At 47.5% G+C, this 20,964-nt stretch overlaps 3 protein-coding genes, 1 long non-coding RNA gene and 1 pseudogene across 4 annotated transcripts; 3 read left to right on the top strand and 2 right to left on the bottom strand.

The window, feature by feature from the left end:
- Positions 1 to 116: 116 nt before the first annotated feature.
- On the bottom strand, positions 117 to 2,137 carry LOC101768003 (L-ascorbate oxidase). The gene is made up of 2 exons (XM_004967432.4): positions 1,722 to 2,137; positions 117 to 1,636 (listed from the first exon to the last, which is right to left on the bottom strand). The coding sequence occupies exons 1-2, from the start codon at positions 2,091 to 2,093 to the stop codon at positions 290 to 292; spliced, it is 1,719 nt and encodes a 572-aa protein (XP_004967489.1). The 5' UTR covers positions 2,094 to 2,137; the 3' UTR covers positions 117 to 289.
- Positions 2,138 to 8,155: 6,018 nt separating this feature from the next.
- LOC101767605 lies at positions 8,156 to 8,973 on the top strand. Its single transcript, XM_004967431.4, has one exon. The coding sequence runs from the start codon at positions 8,257 to 8,259 to the stop codon at positions 8,563 to 8,565; it is 309 nt and encodes a 102-aa protein (XP_004967488.1). The 5' UTR covers positions 8,156 to 8,256; the 3' UTR covers positions 8,566 to 8,973.
- A 2,344-nt stretch (positions 8,974 to 11,317) lies between these two features.
- Positions 11,318 to 14,522, top strand: LOC101767206. Its single transcript, XM_004967430.3, has 2 exons — positions 11,318 to 11,772; positions 13,823 to 14,522. Exons 1-2 carry the CDS (start codon positions 11,423 to 11,425, stop codon positions 14,307 to 14,309), a joined length of 837 nt encoding a protein of 278 aa, XP_004967487.1. The 5' UTR covers positions 11,318 to 11,422; the 3' UTR covers positions 14,310 to 14,522.
- Positions 14,523 to 16,651: 2,129 nt separating this feature from the next.
- LOC111257301 lies at positions 16,652 to 20,943 on the bottom strand. The gene is made up of 4 exons (XR_002677732.1): positions 20,740 to 20,943; positions 18,864 to 19,065; positions 16,980 to 17,292; positions 16,652 to 16,843 (listed from the first exon to the last, which is right to left on the bottom strand). It is a non-coding gene; the product is annotated as an uncharacterized LOC111257301 (long non-coding RNA).
- On the top strand, positions 16,838 to 18,825 carry LOC101768162 (annotated as a pseudogene).
- Positions 20,944 to 20,964: the final 21 nt, after the last annotated feature.

Raw genomic sequence — 20,964 nt, 5'->3', positions numbered from 1 at the left:
TTCCGATTTGTCTCCTGCGTCGATGCGTAGAAGACATGCATGCGATTATGTACAAATTATCCCAAGTGAAGTGATTATCATAGCGACATTTTTTTTTCTTTAGGAGAAAGAAATAAGAGACCTTTATTTACCACTTAGTATAGTCGTACAAATGCTTTGATTTATTCACAAATTGTACACAAATTATTCTTTTCGATGAAATTGTACACAAATTATTAATACTACAAGAATCGCCACGGATAATCTGGTGGTGGTGAAAGAATGACGTGGTTAATTGCCACGGATAGTCTCAGTTGTGGCCTTCGGATCGTCCGCAGCCCATGATAGACTTGGGCAAGCGGCTGACCTTCTCCACGCCCTCCTCGAGCACCACCCCCATGCCCATGTACACGTGCGCCTCGATGTGGCAGTGGAACAGCCACACCCCGGGGTTGTCCGCCACGAACCTCACCGCCGTCCACCCAAGCGGGTGCAGCGCCACCGTGTTCTTCATCACCGGGTCCCTCAGGTTGAACTTTGCCGCGTCCCTCCCCGGCTCGAACTTGCCCTCGCCGTAGCCAAGCACCCAGAAGTCGTGCCCGTGGAGGTGCCACGGGTGCGTCTCGCTCATGCCGTTGAGCGCCGCCGTGTTCTGCAGCACCACGTCCACCACCGACCCCAGCGCCAGCCGGTACGCCGCGCTCGCCACCGTCCCGTTCGCCGCCGGCGGCGAGGCGATGTCGTAGCTCCTGTAGTTGTCGTACGCGTCCGCCGGGGGGCGCTGGTCGTCGTACGCGCCCCGGAGCCCGCGCTTCATCGAGACGAGGTACGGCGTCGCCGGGAACCGGAGCGACACGCCGTTGATGGCCCACCGCACGTGGCCGTCGATCCTGTTCTGCGTGTTGAGGAGGAGGAGCGTGCGGTCGGGCCTCGGCGGCGCGGGGAGGACGTGGTCCGGGTGCGCGGCGGCGAGGGACCTGCTCTGCGCGACCCTGGGCGCCGCGTCGTCCCACGCGGGGCCCGCTGGCGGCGGCGTCGGCGGCGGCGCCCGCGGGTCGTTCCCGGCGTAGCTCAGGACGGCCATGGCGCTCGGCGTCTTCCGCCTGCGGCCGACGACGTGCGACGCGGCCCAGTAGTTCCGGGACGGGTCCTGGTCGGCCTTGACTAGAACCGAGTACGTCTCGCCGGAGTAGACGAAGAGGCTGTCCACGACCACCGGCCTCACGTAGTGCCCGTCGGCTTCCACCACCGTCATCGAGTGGCCCTCGATCTCGAAGTTGAGCGACGAGAGCGACGTGAGGCTGCCGATGCGGAGGCGGTAGGTCTTCCCCGGCACGGCGGTGAACAGCGCCGGCAAGGCGCACGAGGCATTGCAGGCGGCGGCGCCGCCGCCGGGAGCAGCAGGAGAGCAGCCGAACATTCCTCGGCCGTTGATCAGCAGAGACTGTGGCTCGCCGACGAACTCGAGGGGGTCGGACGCGAGCCCGACGGCCTGCTCGTAGACGCTCTTGTGCCACCAGTCCATGAGGAGGACGGTGTGCTCCTCGTCGTAGGTGAAGGGCTCGACGACGCCGTCCGACTCCGACACGACGAGCATGCCGTCGAGCCCGGCGACGCGCTGCATCCCGTAGTGCGCGTGGTACAAGTACGTGCCCGGCTGAAACCACGTCGTACGTCGGATAGGTTAGCTTATCAGCTCAGATGAAAATGTTGTAGCTGTAGCAGTTAGCGTGCACGCTCACCCTGTCGACGACGAATCTGTAGGTGAAGGACTCGCCGGGCAGGATGGGGCACTGCGTGACGCCGACGGTGCCGTCGGCCCACGGCGAGCCCCGCTGGCGGATGCCGTGCCAGTGGATGCCCGTGTTCTCGGTCTCGAGCATGTTGCGCACGGTGACCACGACGGTGTCGCCCTGCGTGGCGCGGATGGTCGGGCCCGGCGCCTCGCCGTTGACGGTCACGGCCAGCTTCTCGAAGCAGTCCAGGGACTTGCGGTGGTAGGCGATGTCCCACGTGTGGTGGTGCACCTTGGCCTCCGCGGAGAGCGCCGCCAGCGAGCACAGAAAGGCGCCGAGGACGACGGCGAGCATCGGCCGCCGCGACGGTGCCGCCATTCCGTCTTGAATGAAGAAGGGAGGTCGAACACGATCGATTGCTGCCTGCTGAGCGATTGTTGTGTGTGTTTAAGCCCCTACAAGGAGGCATTTTATACGTGCTGGTTTGAGCGTGTCGCGAACCGGTCAGTGCAAGTTGGCATGGGCATGTGCTCGTCTAGTCGTCTTGGGAGCAGATGATTGAAGAAAACCAGTGAACGCATGGCTCGGGAAGCCAGCTACTTCCTTCCTCCTGTCCGGATAACAAGTCCATCTAGATTTGTTAATAACTCTTAGGCCAATCTTCTTTACCTTTTAACCACGAATGAATGCCTAGAATTTTACTTTCATATAACATATATGGTACTCCCTCCGTTCCAAATTATAGGTTATTTTGACTTTATTAGATTCATAGACTTTGTTATGCACTTAGATATACCCTATGTCTAGATACATAATAATATCTATGTATCTAGAAAAGTTAAAACGACCTATAATTTGGAACGGAGGGAGTATCTCTTTTCATTGAAGATAGTATTTTGTTGTAAATAGCATTGCTAGTCAAAGGGTGATATTAGAAACCTTGCCAATGTCCCAATAAACTTAATGTTGATGAAGCGGATCATGCTACATCTCAGAAAGCGACCCCCCAGGCTTCGGCACTGCATTTTAACGTGCTCCATTGTCAATTTTTCTGATCGATTCCAACTAGTAACACGATTGAGTTTGGTCAACGAATGAAATGGATAAAAAAAGGAAAAAGAAATGATCGATCCATCGACACTGCTTACTGCTACACGCGGCTGACCCGTGCCTGCTTTCTACACGTGGTATAGTATAGTTTTCTGATTTAGTAGTTGGTAGATCCTGTCAGCATACCGCAAGTGGAGTAACAAACCTGAGCGCCACAGCTCAACGGCCCCCTATGGGCTATGGCTTCCAATTTTCCACTAAAATTTTTTGAACTCTATTAAATTTTGAAAAAATTACCACTGTTAAGTTTCTGGCTACGCCCCTGGTTTTAGTGCGTTGCTGCTGCATACTGCTGAACTTGTTACTGACCCCCTGGTTTTAGTGAGTTTGTTTAGATTACAAGTTGTAGTTCTAGATGAACTAATCTTTCTCTAACGTGAGCTATATCTCTGCAACTTGATAGCATCCGAGTACAACACAATTGGTACTCGGTTACATGAGATAAACAGCCACTAATTCTAACACGCATCCCCATCTTCGGCTACCAGGCAGGTCTTCCCCCAGCATGTACGCACTCCACCGAGCATGAGCTCAGACGCAGCCGAAGTTGATTTGGCCAATCCTTGGACGCCGCCGCGCATTGAAATTCGATGCCGCTGTTGGAATTGATCTCCTAGTGGCGGCAGGGGAACACGGGCGCAGGTGCAGTAGCAGAAGCCGCGGCGGTGTAGTTGATCTCCTAGTTCTCGCGACACGCAGCGCCTCGGCCGGCCACGCCCCGCGAGCGCAGCGAGTTGTCCGGGCCGACGAGACTCGCCTGCAGTTGGTGCCTCTGCGTTGAGTCACTGCCGTGTGGGTCCGGGTCCACATGACAGGGACTCAACTGCAGAGGGACCAACTGCAGTATAGTTGAGACGCTGCGTGCTGTCCGACACGCAACATTGACGCACGGCCAGCTTTCGCCCGGTGCATGCAGGTCGTATTCTGGTGCAAAGGAGCGCATCTCTCGGCCGGGCTGTCGCCAAGGTCGTGCAACAGAAAGGGACGAAGTGAACGGCCAGGCCGCCAGACGATACCATGGAGCGCGGCGGCGCCACCAAAGCGCGCCAACAGAGGCGCCTACCTTTGTTCGCATCGAGCCCGCGACGCCAGATGCGCCGTGCCGCGCCGGCCGGAACGCGCTTGACCGCGTTTGCCTGGCGAACCGGCTGCTGCCATGTGCACATACTTAGCCTTCATCGCCAGGCGACGCGCTCGGCGTCTGCCGAGCTCTGATACTGCTGCATCGCCCTCTTCGCGATCACCAAGAGGTGACAAACCACTGCGATTGTTGCTGCCATGCCCGCCCGGCCCCGTCGCGTGCCGTGACCTCAAGACTGCGGCTGCTCGCTTCGTGCGACCCCGGTGCGGCGAATGGAGCGCCCCCCCCCCCCCCCCCCCCCCTACTTGCTACGGGGGTGAGATCGGTGGTTCATGGGCGGGATGGGGCTCCTCGATTCCGGCGGGGAGGACGGCAGCGGACGGGCAGCAGCAGGAGCGGACCCCGACTAGGGGGCTATATGCAAAATACAGGGTCCTAATTTAATTTAGGGGTCTATATGTAAATACTCGGATCGCGATTAATACTCGGGTGGCGCCGTGGCGGAGCGACGGTGACCCAGTGAGGGATGGCCGCTCGCCGCCGAGTGGAGATGTAGCCTGCGGGCGGGGCGGTGCCCTCGGACGGAGGTGGTGCTGCGACGGTTTACACGATGGAGTGAGGGTGCGTGATCGTTGTGCGCAGCGGTTGCCTGCCTCCCGCCGCGTTTGAGCCGCTCGCCCACTGCACCGGCCGGCTCCGCCGCTACTCATCGTCTGCCAAGCCAACTCCCGGCAGCTCATTCTACTTTTAGAAGCTACAGACGCCTGGTCCTAATGCAATCGTCTCCGCTTGCTTTGCTTGCGACCTCGTGTGGTGGCGTCGCCTGGCCGGTTCGCATTCAGTGTCCTGGCGTGTCGCCGGCGTGTTCGCTGCTTTGCCTGCGAGGGGCCAATGCTGGTTTGACTTGACTCTGACTTTGCTCAAGCTCCATATTGTTTCTTTGGAGTCACAGATCAAAGATGATTAAAGATTGTTCTTCAGTCTTGAGTGTTGGTGTGGATGAATTTTTTATGTTACCTCTGACACTGATGGAAGGAATATCAGTATTGAACGGTAGCCGATGCGTTCTGTGTCTTCTATCCAGAATCCCTATTTACAGTCAGTTTCTTTATTTGGAAATCTGATGAATTTGTCACATTAGACAGTGGCAATCAGGATACGTCATAGAACTTTGCTTTTACTGCTAAATGTGCAGCATTTTGAATGGGCTTGGTCCTATTAGTTGAAGGCAGGAACTATTGTGTTTGTATGGTCAGATTTTATCCATCAGTTTATGAGCTTCTGACTATTCAGGTGTGTTGAAATTTGTAGTTGAATACTGAACTATCTAGTTAGCTTAGGATCCAACTGGATTTTCCTAGCTGAATGCAGCATACATCCTTTTTTTTTTTTGTTGCGGTGGACCAATAATGCTAGGTACAGCATGTGAAGATGTTACGGGGAATTTGAGATCATCATAAGAAAATGGATGAATCGTTAAAGCTATGTATCATGTTGTTCTGAGAGAGAGCCATAGAATCAGTGGAGGGCAAAAAGATGAAATTTGAAATAGTAAGTTATCCAATTTACACTCGTCCATCATAAAGGAATTGCACATCAAGCAACTAACTATTTTCCTGTCCTCAGTTTTTGAGTCAATGTTGCCTGGATACTAGTTTTGGGTTCTGCACACCCTTTACTATACTAGTTTTGAGTCTATTTGAAGATGCTTGCACTGTGAAGACATTACCGGTTAACATTAACACTAACTCACTGAATATACAAAGTCCCAGTATCTCTGAATGCTAACGTCATGTCTTCCCTAACCTCTTGGCTCTTGCTGTTCTTGCTTTGTCCCTCTGAATCCTCCCATTGTAGAACAGAGTCCATCAAGATACGAATATGTCGTGAGCAGAACAATTAATTAGGACGGCCGTACGTCAACATTTGGAATCAGATGTAGAGGGTATTGAGATTGACAAAAGGTACGCGGCCCAATCCATCTCAAAGCCAACAGCGTTGCCCCACGAGTGGCCCTCGTCGGCCAACTTCTCCACGGTTCCTTCCTGCAGGTTCAGCGCGTGCGCGCCTCCGCCATCTCCCATCGTGAACACGACCAGGCCGCTCTTCTCGCCAATCCACCGCAGTTTATGCGTGCGAAGGTCTCGGCAGTTCATCTTCATGTGGTGCACCATGATCGCCTCCTCATCAGAGCTCGATTCCTTCCTGCCGTTCTGGAACTGGAAGTCGTCTCCATCTCCACCAGGGATGTCGAAGTACGAGTTCTTCGCCAGGGATGTCGAAGGCGCGGCGCCAAATTCTTCCGGCTGCTGCTCGTCTACAACGACCGGCAGCGTGGCTTCACCGCGCTCCGGTGCTACTCCTCGGACACCGGCCGCTGGGGAGAAGAGGCCAGGTCTGCGGTGAGCGTCTCTACCGGGGAGCTGCGCCACGTTGTCCCCGCCGCCGTGCTGCGCGGCGTGTGGCCTTCTGGCCGTATAAAAATTCGGGAAATATTTTCGCCGGCCGTCCTCTTTTCGCCGGCCGGCCGTGTGCGTGCGTAGCCCAAGTTGAAGTTGAGAAACCATGGGAGGAGCAACCACTGTGGGAGCCGGTACGTTATTGTCTCACATTCTTGTTCGTGAGACGCAACGACGACTCCAAGCGGTGGTGGGCGTGGCTTCTCCTGGGTCCTCCGTCTCGCCAAAAGCGCTGTCGCAGCCGTTGCATCACGGGACGCCCTCATCATATGCACGCACCATGCCGTCTGATCACCTGGGTTCCGGTTGGCTGCTTCCTTCCTTTTGCCGCGGACGACGACTGCCCCCAGGCCCCAACCGATTGGTTGGACGGCCGTCGCCGGCCGGCGGATTTTATTCGATGCGCTCCGGTCGCAGCTGCGTGTGCGTGCGGGCCGGTACTAGTACAGCTAGTGTACTAGTAGCAACTAGCACCACTTTCGGTTGCGACCTTTTGGCAACAGGGCGCCTTTGCATATGGGCCTGCAGCCCTGCACTGCATGAGATTTTTTTTTGCTGCAATTTGTTTCGGCCAACTTGTTTTTGCTTACGAATTCCCAATCTTGGTGATGTATGTAAAGTGCGCAAAAGTACTACGGAGTACTAGCACCAGTGAAGACAGCATTTCGTTGCAAGTAGTGGTTTGTTTTGTTCAGTGCGTAGCATCACTGTCTGCAGTGTTACCTGCTCCACGTACGTAGCAATGCTGGTGCCATCGTTTTAGTTGAGATGTTAGCGTCCACTATATACTACTGGCCACTAGACCATGCATTACACTCGTAAGTGTTACAGATGCTCCAGCACTGGACCATAGCGGGCGGGCGTACAGGTGCATGGCATTGACCTGAACTGTCGCCGGTTGGTAACATCTCGCGTACTAGTGCTTGGCATCTCGCGTCGGCTACGCCACCTGACTGAGACAGCCAACTGCAGTCTCTCAAGTCTGAGCCACCCCAGTCGAAGCCTGCCGCCTGCAAGGTTGGTTGGTTGGGCCACACCACACGATGCATACACTTGCGGCTCGCCGCAGCCGAACACGCCGCCGGGCGGCCGGACCAGCCACTCACCTTTCAGGTTGCCGCCCGGCCGCATGGATGCTATGGTGGGCGCTCCTAGATGCATCAAATGACGACGTGAGACGACGACGATCGACGGAGGCACGGAACCAGCCGGACCAACAGACGGACGGGCGCCGCTGCAGGGGACCTCGCCATCGCATCACGTGAAGGACGTGACCCTCGCAACGCCCGGAGCCGGCCGTGCACCACCACCACCCACATCACAGGTCCCCAAAAGCGAACCCGTCTCCGGGCGCTTTTTCCTCTGCTCCGATCGGTCAACCTGCCGTGCTGTGGGCGTTGACATGCGAGAGCTAGCGGGTGCCAAATTGCCAACCGCCACCGTACCGGCGGCAGGGCCGGGCACGGACGCGCGCCGTCCGCCGTCCACCTGGCCCTGCTGGGCTGCGTAAACGCAACCACTTCACTTGCCATCCATCACCTACTGTGTCCATCCATGCCGAGTTACTCGATCGCTCATGTACACGCGCCCGCGCGTCGCTTTCACGTACGCTTTCACGCGTCCTCTGACAGCGTAGGCCACCCGTTCGCTCTTGCCGCAGGCCGCCTGCTGCTCTGCAAGTCGGTTTGCTGCTAGCTGGTTGCATTTCTCGTGAGTGCCCGAGAGGCGAGAGAGAGCACTCGCGACCGTAGCTTTGTAGTTTAAAAGGCAGTATAAAAGGCGTCCACCCCCACGATCTCTCCCCGCAGATCGATCCCGACGATCGAGAGACACGAGGCTTTGTAGTTGTAGAGACCAAAGAGAGAAAGAGATCCCAGATCTTGTATCTTCCATGGAGACGATGATGGCGGCGGACGGCGGGCGGGAGGCGGCGGCGAGGTCGTCGTCGTACGGGGGGAAGAGGGACGACGGCGGCCAGCAGCAGCACCGGCAGGCCGGCGTCGGGTGCGGCGGCCACTACTTCCAGATGCCGCTGCACTACCCGAGGTATACCCGGGAGGAGTACGAGGCGATGCCCGAGTGGCAGCTGGACCGCCTCCTCTCCGAGTACGGCCTCCCCGCCACCGGCACCCTCCACCACAAGCGCACCTTCGCCATCGGCGCCTTCCTCTGGGGCGCCAACGGCGGCGGCAACCACTGATGACCGAGCTACCTAGCTTTACCTCATCTGGCCAGCAGTTTTATTTCCTCATCTAGCTTCATCGATCGTACTCCGTAACTAGTTTCCGTCCTAGCTTGCACTCTGTATATCGTGTATGCGCGTTGTCAGGAGAGAGTTCAACTAAGCACGTAGTCACCTGCTAGTTCTGTGCTGATCAGGTCTTGTTTGCTAGCTTTGGTTACCTCTTTGCATATGTTGGTCTTGGTGAGAGGATTGATCTGATCAGATGACGAGCCCTTAGCACTACGTACTGGCACATCATTCCGTTGTTGTTTCTTACTGTATTGGCCTAAATAGCTTGCTAGACATATAGCTGTGTCTTGTAACTGTTGTAAAATAATGTGCCGGTTTATATATTGCTAGGTAATTGGAGTATGTGTCTGGAAATGTGTGTTTTCATGCTCATCTCATGCTTGACGTAACACGTTAGGTGACCAGCGAGAAAGGCATGCAGCAGCTCCTGTTGAGCTCGATGACCCTACACGCCTTCCCATGACCTGGAGGGCGTACGTTCAAGCCGAGCAAACTACCATATACTCCTTTCTACACATAAGTTGGCACTCTGACCGTCTATAAAGTGATTGTGTTCTAGATCAAAACTCATCCTTAGTGGCAGTATGCAAAATGACTGGTACGCGGTGCTGATACATGTAACAAGCCTCATCGCTTGGTTTCATATCCAATATGACATGCATGTGTGCTCGCTTGTTTATATGCAAACAATGTTAATTGACTAAATTCTCTTAAAAAATGTTAATTGACTAAATTTAATACAAAGGCAGATTAGTATACGAAGAAAAGGTGGAATGTTCAAACTGTTAGTAATGTACTAACAAAGCCTCTCTCTTTTTCTTTTTTTCATTTTTCAACAACAAAAGCAACATTCGATACATACAAAAACACAAACAATAAATTGTTACCACCAATTAATGCCTTAGCAATGTTTACAATAATGAAGAAGCACACAAGCATGCCAGCTTAAGCCTCGAAGTATTTAATCTAAGAGCTAGCGAAATCATATCGTAACTTTTTATCTAAGAAATAGGCTCATCTATCATAGAGAAATACTGCAAAGCTATATAGTACGTGTGGCTTCTGGGCCGGGATTGGCAAGTTGGAAAATTAGACCTAAACTATAGGTGATCCCATGGAGCTGCCCTAAAGTCTGAGTTTGCTGTAATTTGTCTAGCCCATATTCTAATCTGGCATGAGAGGAGTAAACAACCAAATTCTAACATTTGAACTCATCTATAAGGTGCCCACGACTCATACACATGTCACGGACCCACATGGCCACATCAGCCCAAGGCTCATTTTGACCCAACAAGGGAAGTTAATTAAGAGGACTTAATACATCATATATGCATATAGCCTTCAAGGGTTCAATGTAAACCTTTGGGACAAAGCTGGGGGATTAATTTGAATGTTACTGTTTCGCAATTTTTTTTTAATATTACCGAGAAAAGCTATATTCGAATTTCAACGCATTGCAGTGATGTGGATAACAACTACCTTTTCTTTTTTCTTTTTAGAAAGCAGGTCCCAACCTTTTTGCTTTGCTTCAAAGCCAAATAAAAAGGTTATATCCTGGTACGATGCGTTAGCATTCCGCCCAGGAAATTAAAGATGAAAAGATACGCAGTTGACCGAGTGGGATACCCAAGCCAACGCCGACACACCAAACGGCCGGCCAGGGAAGCAAAGTCATCCACCGACCTCGGTGGCCGCCTGCTGGCCGGCCGGAGCCATCAATCACACTTCTCGCTCGTACGGAGTGTGAACACCCAGCGGTCTTCGATCAGTTTGAAAGCAAAGCAAGGCAAGCACACTTGGAGAACTCATGACGTGATGGGAGCAAAGTTTGAAAGCTAAAGATATAAACATTTGCATCTTTTAATCTTTTTTTTTAAATATAAAATCTGTCGAATTGAGCTTAACAACACCAAATCAAACAGGTCCGATCAGGCCGGTTGGGTGAGTGACAGGAACCGCCCGTTTTTAGAGTGGAAAGGCCTGTCAGCTAACCTCTTCTCTCACGTCGCTTTCCGATGCTCCTAGACGAGTAGCTCTCTCAATGCATGCCGGCCGGCCGTCGTGGCCTCCTCTGGATCGGTCTTGAGGTTGCGGTCGTAAGCTCGATGACGACGGCCATTTCGCGGCTCATTCGTTGAACCCACAAGGCTCGTCATGTTGCCAACTTTTAGGTCCCCCAACTAGCTCGTTGCAAGATATTCGTCGTCTTATGCTAGACTCCTCGCGGGTCCGGTCTAGTTCATCATATCATCTGCGAGCTAGCGCTCCACGTTGTTGTATTGGAATGGTAATTTGTTAGTACTCACTGCATTCCAAATTATAGATAATCTTGGTTTTATCCTAAATTTAATTTCTTTATTTTTATCAGATTTATAAAAAAACATTCATCAAATTTGTTTTTATAAATTCATCATAAAATGTCTCTTTAATTATGCATTTATTTGGCACTGTCGCCATTAATATCCTTTAATACGAGTTTGGTTAAAGCTAGAAAAAGTTTAGAATGGAATAAAATTAAAAGAAACAAAACTGAAAGATCTGTCTGTAATATTCTGTGTTGAGAGTTTGGCGCTACATCACCTTTTTTAGACGATCAAACCTATCAGAGGGCCCACAAGTAGTGACACGTTTATGAGTGGCACGAGCCAGATCAGATAGATATTCACGGCGTGTCAGCTTGTGGGAGAGGGAGACGAGTAGTGATACGTTTAGGAGTGGCACGTTTGCTCTCTCTCTCTCTCTAGCTCACCACCAGAGCCAAAACCAAAGAGGAAAAGCGTAAAACAGAGGAGTGGGGGAGGGCATGGCTCAGCTCCTGCACCTGCCGGACCTCGCGGCGGCGCGGCCGCCGGCGAGGAGGAGGGGCGTGGCGGTGGCGGCTTCGGGGGCCCGCGTGAAGCAGGGGGAGGCGGGGAAGAGGCGGGTGATCAGGGTCGCCGACCCCGTGCGGGAGGGCCGGCTGCCGGTCCCGCCAACGCCGCCGCTCTTCGCCGCGCCGGTCACGCCCTCGGAGTCGCCGGCGGCGTCCAGGCGGCGGGAGGAGGACGAGGAGGAGAGGCAGAGGTACTACCTCAACATGGGGTACGCGATCCGGACGCTCAGGGAGGAGCTCCCCGATGTGCTCTACAAGGAGCCCAGCTTCGACATCTACAGGTTCGCCTCCCTCTTGGATTGATGAAAGTTTGATTCTTTGTGGTTTAGTTGAGCTTCTTTAGGCGGATTCGAATTGAATTAGTGGTAAAAGTTTGGTCTTTTTCAGAGGTAAGCGCTTCAATTCATTATTAGGGAGACTTTTCAGTACCTGCTAAGAGTTGTCACTGCACCTACTTGGCTACTTCTAATTACGACATGTGTATACCTTAAGTTAAGCTGCCTTCTCATGTAGCTTGTGATCTACACTAGCTGCCACTGGACAGATCTGTGTTTTTTTTTCTCGTTAAGGAACACAGATTTGTATATAGACTTGATTATGTTCAGAATGCGGTCCAATAATCAGCAGTTGTAAATATTTCAGAGATCATGGTGGACAGCAACACTTTGCTTCTTGACTGATTGAGAATTCGACCCTATCTTACGATATTGCTTTTGGCTGGAAATGATAGTTTAGCTTAGCTAGAGTACCATCACCGTTGATGCAGTGGCTAGTCTTGGAGTAGGAATGGAGGAGCGTTGTTGGTGTTTCTTACTGGTCTGCTTGTTAAAGTTGTCATCTAGCATCTGAAGAGTCATATTCAGATTTGAAGCTCATATATTTGTCCATACATAATGTTAATTAGGATATAGTCCGTTTATGGATATGAGCGATGGCCTTGTCTATAGAGTTGCGTTCTTAGCTGTTGGAGAACATGAGTATTTTCAAGGACTATGTGATGAACCAATACTCCTATAGTGTTGAGATTGAGTCAACCATCCCCATAATGAACTGCAATGTGGAGTGGCTGACTTTTTTTTTTTTTGACTGGAGACTGGGAGGTTGTTATGATATGACATCTTATTTCAATTCGTATTTGTTCATTTGTATGGTTAGTTTCTATATGCCCCATTGTCTTTTTATGTTAGAATCATATTCAGAACTGAAGCTCAGATATTTTAACCCCTATATAATGTTAATTTGGACACAGACTGTATGGGGGTTTGTATATTGAGCTGTCATCTTCAGCTATCAGCAAACGAGGGTATTTTCAAGGACTGTGTGATGACCCTGGACTCCTGCAGTGTAGATTTTGAGTTGAACATCCCCATGATGTACTGAAATGTTGACCGGAGAAATTATAAGCCTTAAACTTGAGCCTTTAGTGCCGTTCACATGATTAGATTTGTTATGATATGACATCTTGTTTCAGTTATTTTTTGTATTTATGTGATTGATATTTGTCACCTTGCCTTCCTGTTGTTAGTTTAGTCCTCAACTCCGGGCTCACTGATTATTAGACACAACCTTATATTACGTCTAATGGTTTTCATAGTTGGGTCAAGGTCTGCCACCCTTTCTCATTTTTTTCAAGCTACGTGACTATTTAAACGCATCCTCATTCAGTCAAGATTTTTATTGTTCTGCAGTGTCGTCTGATTCCTGTTGGGTTTCAACTCTAGCCTACCCCAACTTGCTTGGGACTGAAAGGCTTTGATGCTGCTGTTGTTGTAGTATCGTCTGATTGTCAGACTTTTATTCAAATGCATCTGTGTCAGTTATTGGTTGCTCATGTACATTTTGTTTTGGCTAACTTTATCAGCTTCTCCATTTCATGTTTAACCTTCTTACTGTACTGCAAACATAATGCTAAGTCTTCCTCCCTTTTGTGAAAGAAATGAAGTCTGTCTTTAACCTTTCTGTAGTCAGTAGCTTTGAACGATTTGGTTTGCATACAACGCAGTATACCACTGTTCCTTTGAGCATTTTCTGAACTGTATAATGTTAACTCACATACCCAGAAGAGCAATTAAGATAACAGAAAAATACTGTATGCTGTTTCTGTACTAACATGTTAGCTTTGCATCAGTATGTACAGCTGTTATTTCAATCTTCAGTCTTCACTGTGTACTGTACTGGTTTGATGCTTGACATGAGTTCTTGCTTGAATTGGGTAGCTCTGGTCTGCAACTGTAGATTGTGGCAACACTTAGGTCACATTTTCTTTAGAGCTCGTTAGCTGTTGTGTCGTATCATTTTTTTTCCCTAATTCTATTTGTTACATTTTTTCAGAGATGACATTGTCTTCAAAGATCCTTTGAATACATTCAAGGGCCTGGAAAATTACAAAAGGATATTCTGGGCACTACGTTTTACTGGCCGGATCTTTTTCAAAGCACTGTGGGTTGATATAGTCAGTATATGGCAGCCTGCTGAGAACCTTATCATGATTCGCTGGATTGCCCACGGCATTCCTCGAGTTCCGTGGGACGGGCTCGGTCGCTTTGATGGCGCTTCTGTGTATAAACTCGACAAGAATGGGAAGATCTATGAGCATAAGGTGCACAATGTTGCTATGAATCCACCAACAAAATTCAAAGTCCTACCAGTCCATGAGCTAATCAGATCACTTGATTGTCCTTCTACTGCAAAACCAACTTACTTTGAGGCCTCATCTCAATATTTGTGCACAGCCCCGTCTTATTTGAGATTAGCATGGATAAAATGCTACATCTCATTGTGCCGTATGCTTTCGCTAGCAAATCTGGGAGAAGGATAGCATGGGTTTAGCATTATACTTCCAAATTTTGTATTTTCATTGTATGATAGCGCACGAAGTTACTGAGTAAATTGAGTCATAACAGTTGTATATATGTACAGTGATAGTTTATAGAATAAGAATTGCTCTTAGTTAAGGTGTACAAACTGTAACGATGCACTTGTTATTGATTGTTAAATATCAGTCAGCAACCTAGTCTGACATGTTTCTATTCCCAGTGTCAAGAGGTGTTGTTGTGGCCAAGTTGACTGGGAATATTTGTGTTAACCCTCTGCACCTTACATCTGCGATGTCATATATGCTGATAAAAAATAAAGGCGCAACGATTGCCTCATCTGTGCCAATCCAAAAACACGACAGACTTGGCACACTTGTCTCACCAGTGCAGATATAACCCTGACTGGGCAAATTTAACTCGGCATATTTGTTAACCCTATATCTGGATTGGGTTTTTGGATTAGCACAGCTGAGGGATTCGTTGCACCTTTATTCCCTCACCTGCAGCAAGCATTCTATAGTAATTCACTTTACAAATGCTGGCAAACTTGAAAGTTTGCATCTTAGTCGAAACCCACATGTTGCTGGTCCAAAATGGTGAAGTTTAATATAATAAGAAAAAATATTACGTTGAATAATTTACCCCGAACACGAACTAAATATTTGATACGATGAAAATTGGGTTGGATCCTTACCCCTTGCGTTGGTCCTGATGAAAACCTTCACGTTTCTCATACTATCCTTGTCCAGGAAACTCTTCCAGAAGCTCGGAAGCTGTTGGGCAGCGTTGGAGATTCGTACGGAGTTTTCCTAACCGTCCGATTAAAACCCGCCGTCTCCTTCACTGCTACCCCCACCACTCCCGTCGCAACCTCCGCCGCCGCCCCGCCAATAATGCTTCCATTCATGATAGGAATACGACCTTCCAATAATTTGCAGGAAGATTTAGGACAAGCAGATGCCAGGGCAACCTCAGTACCTCACTGCATCAAATTGCCCCTTAGATATGCTGTCCGTAACCATTTACAAGGCCTCTTTCGTTTTATTAGGACAACCCTCTGACAAACAATTAGCAGAGCATTGCAAGTTTTCACATTGCAACGCAGTTATTTGCAATGCAAATTGGTAATTAAGTGTGAGCTATTTGATTGGTTATTTCTACAGATCAAGTAAAAGAGGACATTAGATTGTCTGATCTTAAACACTTGATACTGAAAAAAGGGGAAAAAGTATCATAAGTTTTCCCTCAATAGTTGAGACTGCCTTCATCTCAGATGTCTATATTCTTTGCTTGCTTCCAAAGTTCCAAATAATTATGTTTTTAGCCCAATGTATTGGCTGTCTTGTCATATGCATTTCTCTAAAAAGAAGAATCGAAAACCTAAAACCATACCTTACACATCATTGACGTGGAACAAAAATTAATACTTAATCAGTGCTTGGTGGTTTGAATGCTTCCAGGACAATGGATAATGCAAACAGTTCCCTAATCCCCACCAAAATATGGATAATACATGTCAACTAAACAATAGACTTGGGAAAAAAGAACCAAGACTTTTTTTATTTAAAAACACTTGATTCCATGATTTCTAAGCTATTCATTTACAAATTTGGACAGCACAAAAGGTAAGAAATCATATATCACAAACCTGGCGCACATCTTGTGTTTGCATGGTCAAACATTCAATAAAACCCAAACTTTTGGACATTATATTCTTGCAATTTGACATTGATGAAGTTTTACCAAATAGCACACAAATTGAAAATAACACATAATATCACCAATTCAAACCATGTTAGTTGGCCTAATAGCTTCACCCTCATACTCCTTTTTGCACCATACTAACTATTTCAGAGAATTACCAGCTTTCCAGTTGTTGTGGTGATCAATGACACAACAATGAGAATTTGGGGAGAGATAACGGCATCAATGACATAGGACAACTTTGGAACAGATATGGAAAGTTTACCTTGAAAAATCTAATATTCAAATTTGAACATAGATTTTTTTTGGCTTACCCTTCTCTATCCTGTAGCAGAGTTATTAAAAAGGCTGATGGGTTCATAGCCTCAGTAGACATTCAGCATAACACCCGGTAACCAAAAACTAGCATAATGTATTCTGATTTCATTGATGTGTCCATGAATCAATTAATATTCTCTGATCGCCCGAAAGTTTCTCTCAGAAATATTATTACTTGTCACCTAATAGATCTCATAAGCCAAGTATTCATGATGTGGGTATCTGAAAACAAAGCCACATCTCTCTACAAAATAATCTGCTCCAAACATGTACACTCCGATGCAATGTGAACCTGGTAAACTATACAGCGTAGACTACCAAATCAAACAATTACTTCAGATGATATATTCCAATTCACCATCAGTACATACATTATAGAGCTAGAGCATCTGACATTACCTGTATCGATATTTTTTATCTACTTGCACCACCATCTTAGCCTCTCAACAAATCTATATATAACCTCCCTCCATCCATAATACTCCACACTTCAACAGCCACTTCAACAGCTGAACTGAAGAACAGACAGAACAGTTATATCCGTATCAATGGACCTCCTCAGTGCAATCCTAGAGCTGTTGTTTAGGAGGCACCTTTGAATTGGGGAATGAATGGAAAGAAGGGTAGTATAAGGATTGATATCTGCCTACCATCAAACATTGTGGTGCCAGAAGCTGTAAAGAAGCCAATCACTGAAGAAGTTCCCTCCCCCAGAAAGTGGCTACGTGATGTCTGGGAATTTGCAAGGCAGGACACGAACAGGGTCACCTTTGCACTCAAGGTTGGCCTTGCTTGCCTCCTTGTGTCACTGCTCATACTCTTCCGTGCATCCTATGACATCTTTGGGACTAACATCATCTGGTCCATCGTCACTGTTGCTATTATGTTTGAGTACACTGTTGGTAAGTATCATCTCTAGACCTCTTAATTTTAATCTTCTTAATATAATGATACGCAGTTCTCCTGCGTGTTCGAGAAAAAAAAAGTATCATCTCTATGCATGAGTAGCTAGCCAAAGAACTCTTTTGAATCATTCTGAACAATATCTGGATATGATATTTCTTTTTCAAGAAGCATTGGTGAAGACTAAGTCAAAGTAATTATCGTTGAAAAATCCTAACAGTTTAGCCATGTGTAGGTGCAACTTTGAACCGCGGATTCAACCGGGCTCTCGGAAGTGTACTTGCTGGAGTATTCGCCATAGTCGTAATTCAAGTGGCTATGTCTAGCGGCCACATTGCAGAACCATGGTTTCAGCATCTTTCTTATTGGTATGCCTTAAAACCTGATTTGTATTCAACATAAAATCCATATAAGCTATGACATGAAACAGCAACTACAATAAATTCAGTTTTTTTACTAAGCAGTGTGACATGCAGGAGCTGTAACATTCTTTATGAAGCTATGGCCATCATTAGTTCCATATGAGTATGGTTTTCGAGTTATCCTACTCACCTACTGCCTAATCATTGTATCGGGCTACTGCATGGGAAACCCCATCAAGACAGCGATGAACAGACTCTACTCAATTGCAATGGGAGGGCTTGTTGCTGTTCTTGTAAATGCCTTTATTTTCCAGATCTGGGCAGGGGAACAACTGCACAAGGAGCTAGTTAGCAACTTCAACTCTCTGGCAGACTCCTTAGAAGGTTTCTCCACATCACCTTAATCCTAGAGATAGTTTTTTTTTTCATATATCACAGAGAAGGTTGCATGACATATCACTCTTTTACTTTCTATTGCTATAGAGTGCGTCAAAAAATACATAAGCGATGATGGTTCCAAACATCCAGACTTCTCCAAGACTGTCATGGATGACTTCCCTGATGAACCGGCATTCAGGAAGTGCCGGGCTACCTTAAATTCGTCAGAAAAACTTGACTCACTGGTAACTATTTGACCTAATTCTCTATACTAATTTGTATTATAATCAATAGCATGCCAGAAAACATTTTGCCATTGATATGGTGGTAATCTCCAGGCAAACTCTGCTAAATGGGAGCCTCCTCATGGGAGATTCAAGCACCTTTTCTACCCATGGGCAGAGTACGTGAAGGTTGGTAATGTTCTTCGGCACTGCGCCTATGAGGTGATGGCTCTGCATGGTTGTGTGCACTCAGAGATTCAGGTATTGTAGGGATTCTCACTGCAGCTAAGTCCTTGTGCCTGGTTTCCTCTTACCCTTCGTCTGCTAGCTAACAGCAGCAGTTTCAAAACATATAATCCTGAGTGAATTTTAATGAAAACATAATACATATTGAGAAACATGACATATAGATGCACAAGTGAATTCTCTGAACTGATCATAGACATATAGATGCACAAGTGAATTCTCTGAACTGATCATAGGAAACAAGTGGCAACTCTGCACTCCTCAATTTCAGAATAGAATTTGATGCCTTCATTGGTACCTTTACAGGACAGCTATTAGCTCTTTGTCCTAGTAGTGCAAAACAACATATTATGCAATGTAACACAATGTACTCACAGAAAGCAATAGTGATACTTCAGCAAAGGACCAGAAAGGAACATACCTAATATCTGAGAATGCCATCAGAAAATGTGTCCTTTCACCTTTGAAGGACAACTATGCAGCAGATGTTCAGTGTGTCATCGCCATTGTTGATACCTTGTATGGATCAAACTTGCCACCTCACCTATAGACAGTTGTATACATTCTTTGTAGTTTGCTTCCAGTAGGGAATCTTTTGCTAGTTCTTTGCCTATGCAGAACATCTGAGGAAGAAGATAACAAGCTGATCAATAAATAAAATTTCAAATACTTTTGGTTGGTAGAGACATCACATTAAGTATCTGAAATGGTCAACTTGACTGAAGAGAGCTATAAACTACTTAGGAGAAGAATGAAAGGAAACACAAAATATGCCAACTAGAAATGTTAAACATGTTTAACAAATTATGAATCGTACAGTACAAGGCTGCAAGTGCAACCAACTGCAACTAAAACTAAAAATAGTGTGACAACTTAGCGGAGTTTGCCTAGATTTTTAACAACACAGGGAAAAAATGTTATATTTCCACATGAGTTTAACGATAGTATTCAATTTGCTCAATTTTCGCTACTTTTTGCTACATTTTCAAATCTTCTGAGCAAATCATATAACAAACATGATAGTCAACAAGCTCTTAACATTAATTTGCACATAACACTAGTTTTACATTCTTGCAGGCACCATACAACCTAAAGTGTGCCTTCCGCTATGAGATCTTAGATGCCACAAATCAAGCTGCAGGGCTGTTGCGCAGTCTAGCAAAGGATGTAAAGAACATGAAATGGAGCCTTCAGGCAAGCCTACTGAAGCATGTCCATATCTCAACCAAGCGCCTGCAACACTCAATTGACCTGCACTACCTGTTTACAGCAAATCATGAAGACAGCTCTTCCAAGGCACAACTGAAAACTACCAGATTTCTGCCCTTTAACCTCAAGGATTTCAATAAAGAATCTGGCGAGCAGGAAAGCAAGGTCACCAGAAACACAACTACTCCATCAGCACCAATGCAAGCTGAATCCTACCATGAAATGATGAAACGGCAACAGAGGAGACTGCACTCATGGCTTCCTAGGGAGGTTGATAATTTTGAAGATGGCGAAAATGTTGTCTCGGATCTGATCCCAAGGATGTGCGCTCTTGAGAGTACCACAGCTCTGTCCCTTGCGACATTTACATCACTACTGATTGAATTTGTTGCTAGGCTAGATCATTTGGTCGAAGCTGTTGAAAAGCTTGCAACTGTGGCCAGGTTCAAGGAGCAGATCATGAACTAACCATTCAATAGTATTGACAAACTAAAGATTAACTATACATACTGGCTACAGAACTAAGTATTTACTTATTCACTAGAAGAATCCATTGGGTGCTCTTCACTTCATGTACTCCTCAAAACGAGGGAGTGTGTTTACTTATAGACATTTGACGGTGGAGCAAAATGATTAAGTATAGAATTCATACTCTGGAGTCAGTTGTGGCATAATCAAGTGGATAAGTTCAAAATGTCTGTGTGAATTGTATCGCACGTCTTCTTTGTTGACCTTAACTCTCTTAGAACTTGGATAACTGGGTCAAACCCCGAAAAAAGTAAGTTTGCCATTGAACATACTTGAGCAGATCATGGAACAAACCACTGACGGAATGAACTTGAGAGACTACCAAATTACTCCGCGGTATACATTTCCGCAAAGCACTATTCTATGCATTCCTATCAACATCCAGAATCAGGATTGACTTCCACACTCAACATCCAGAATCGGCATCCATTGCAGTCCAATAAACCCCACGGAAAAAAATCACATAAAAAACGGAATCAAACATGTTGCGATACGAAGAAAGACACAAGATCAACCGAAAAGCGCAACAAGAACAAGCAGGAGCAGTCGCAGAAGCATACCGCCGAGCACCTGGTGAGCATTTCGGTTTGTGCGGCGAGTGTAGGCGCAACCCACACAGTCCCTCGGAACTCCGCAAAGGCGCGATCCAGACTACTCACGATCTAGGCGTCGATCGATTTGACCGCCAATGCAATGGAGGGCCATGGTGGATGCGCGCCGCTCCCAGCAGCAGCGGTAGAATTGCCGTTGCCGAAGATGAACGATGCCGCAGCATTTCTTTTTCT

The sequence above is a fragment of the Setaria italica genome, chromosome V, assembly GCF_000263155.2.
Source record: "Setaria italica strain Yugu1 chromosome V, Setaria_italica_v2.0, whole genome shotgun sequence".
Taxonomy (NCBI): domain Eukaryota; kingdom Viridiplantae; phylum Streptophyta; class Magnoliopsida; order Poales; family Poaceae; genus Setaria; species Setaria italica.
This window is presented reverse-complemented; position numbering and strand designations above follow the sequence as displayed.

Bases quoted from the DNA above. Each gene is read 5' to 3' on its own strand.
- LOC101768003 (XM_004967432.4), bottom strand. From the start codon at position 2,093: ATGGCGGCACCGTCGCGGCGGCCGATGCTCGCCGTCGTCCTCGGCGCC. The intron at 1,637-1,721 runs GTGAGCGTGCAC...ACGTGGTTTCAG, and splicing joins ACAGATTCGTCGTCGACAGG to CCGGGCACGTACTTGTACCA.
- LOC101767605 (XM_004967431.4), top strand. From the start codon at position 8,257: ATGGAGACGATGATGGCGGCGGACGGCGGGCGGGAGGCGGCGGCGAGG.
- LOC101767206 (XM_004967430.3), top strand. From the start codon at position 11,423: ATGGCTCAGCTCCTGCACCTGCCGGACCTCGCGGCGGCGCGGCCGCCG. The intron at 11,773-13,822 runs GTTCGCCTCCCT...ACATTTTTTCAG, and splicing joins CCCAGCTTCGACATCTACAG to AGATGACATTGTCTTCAAAG.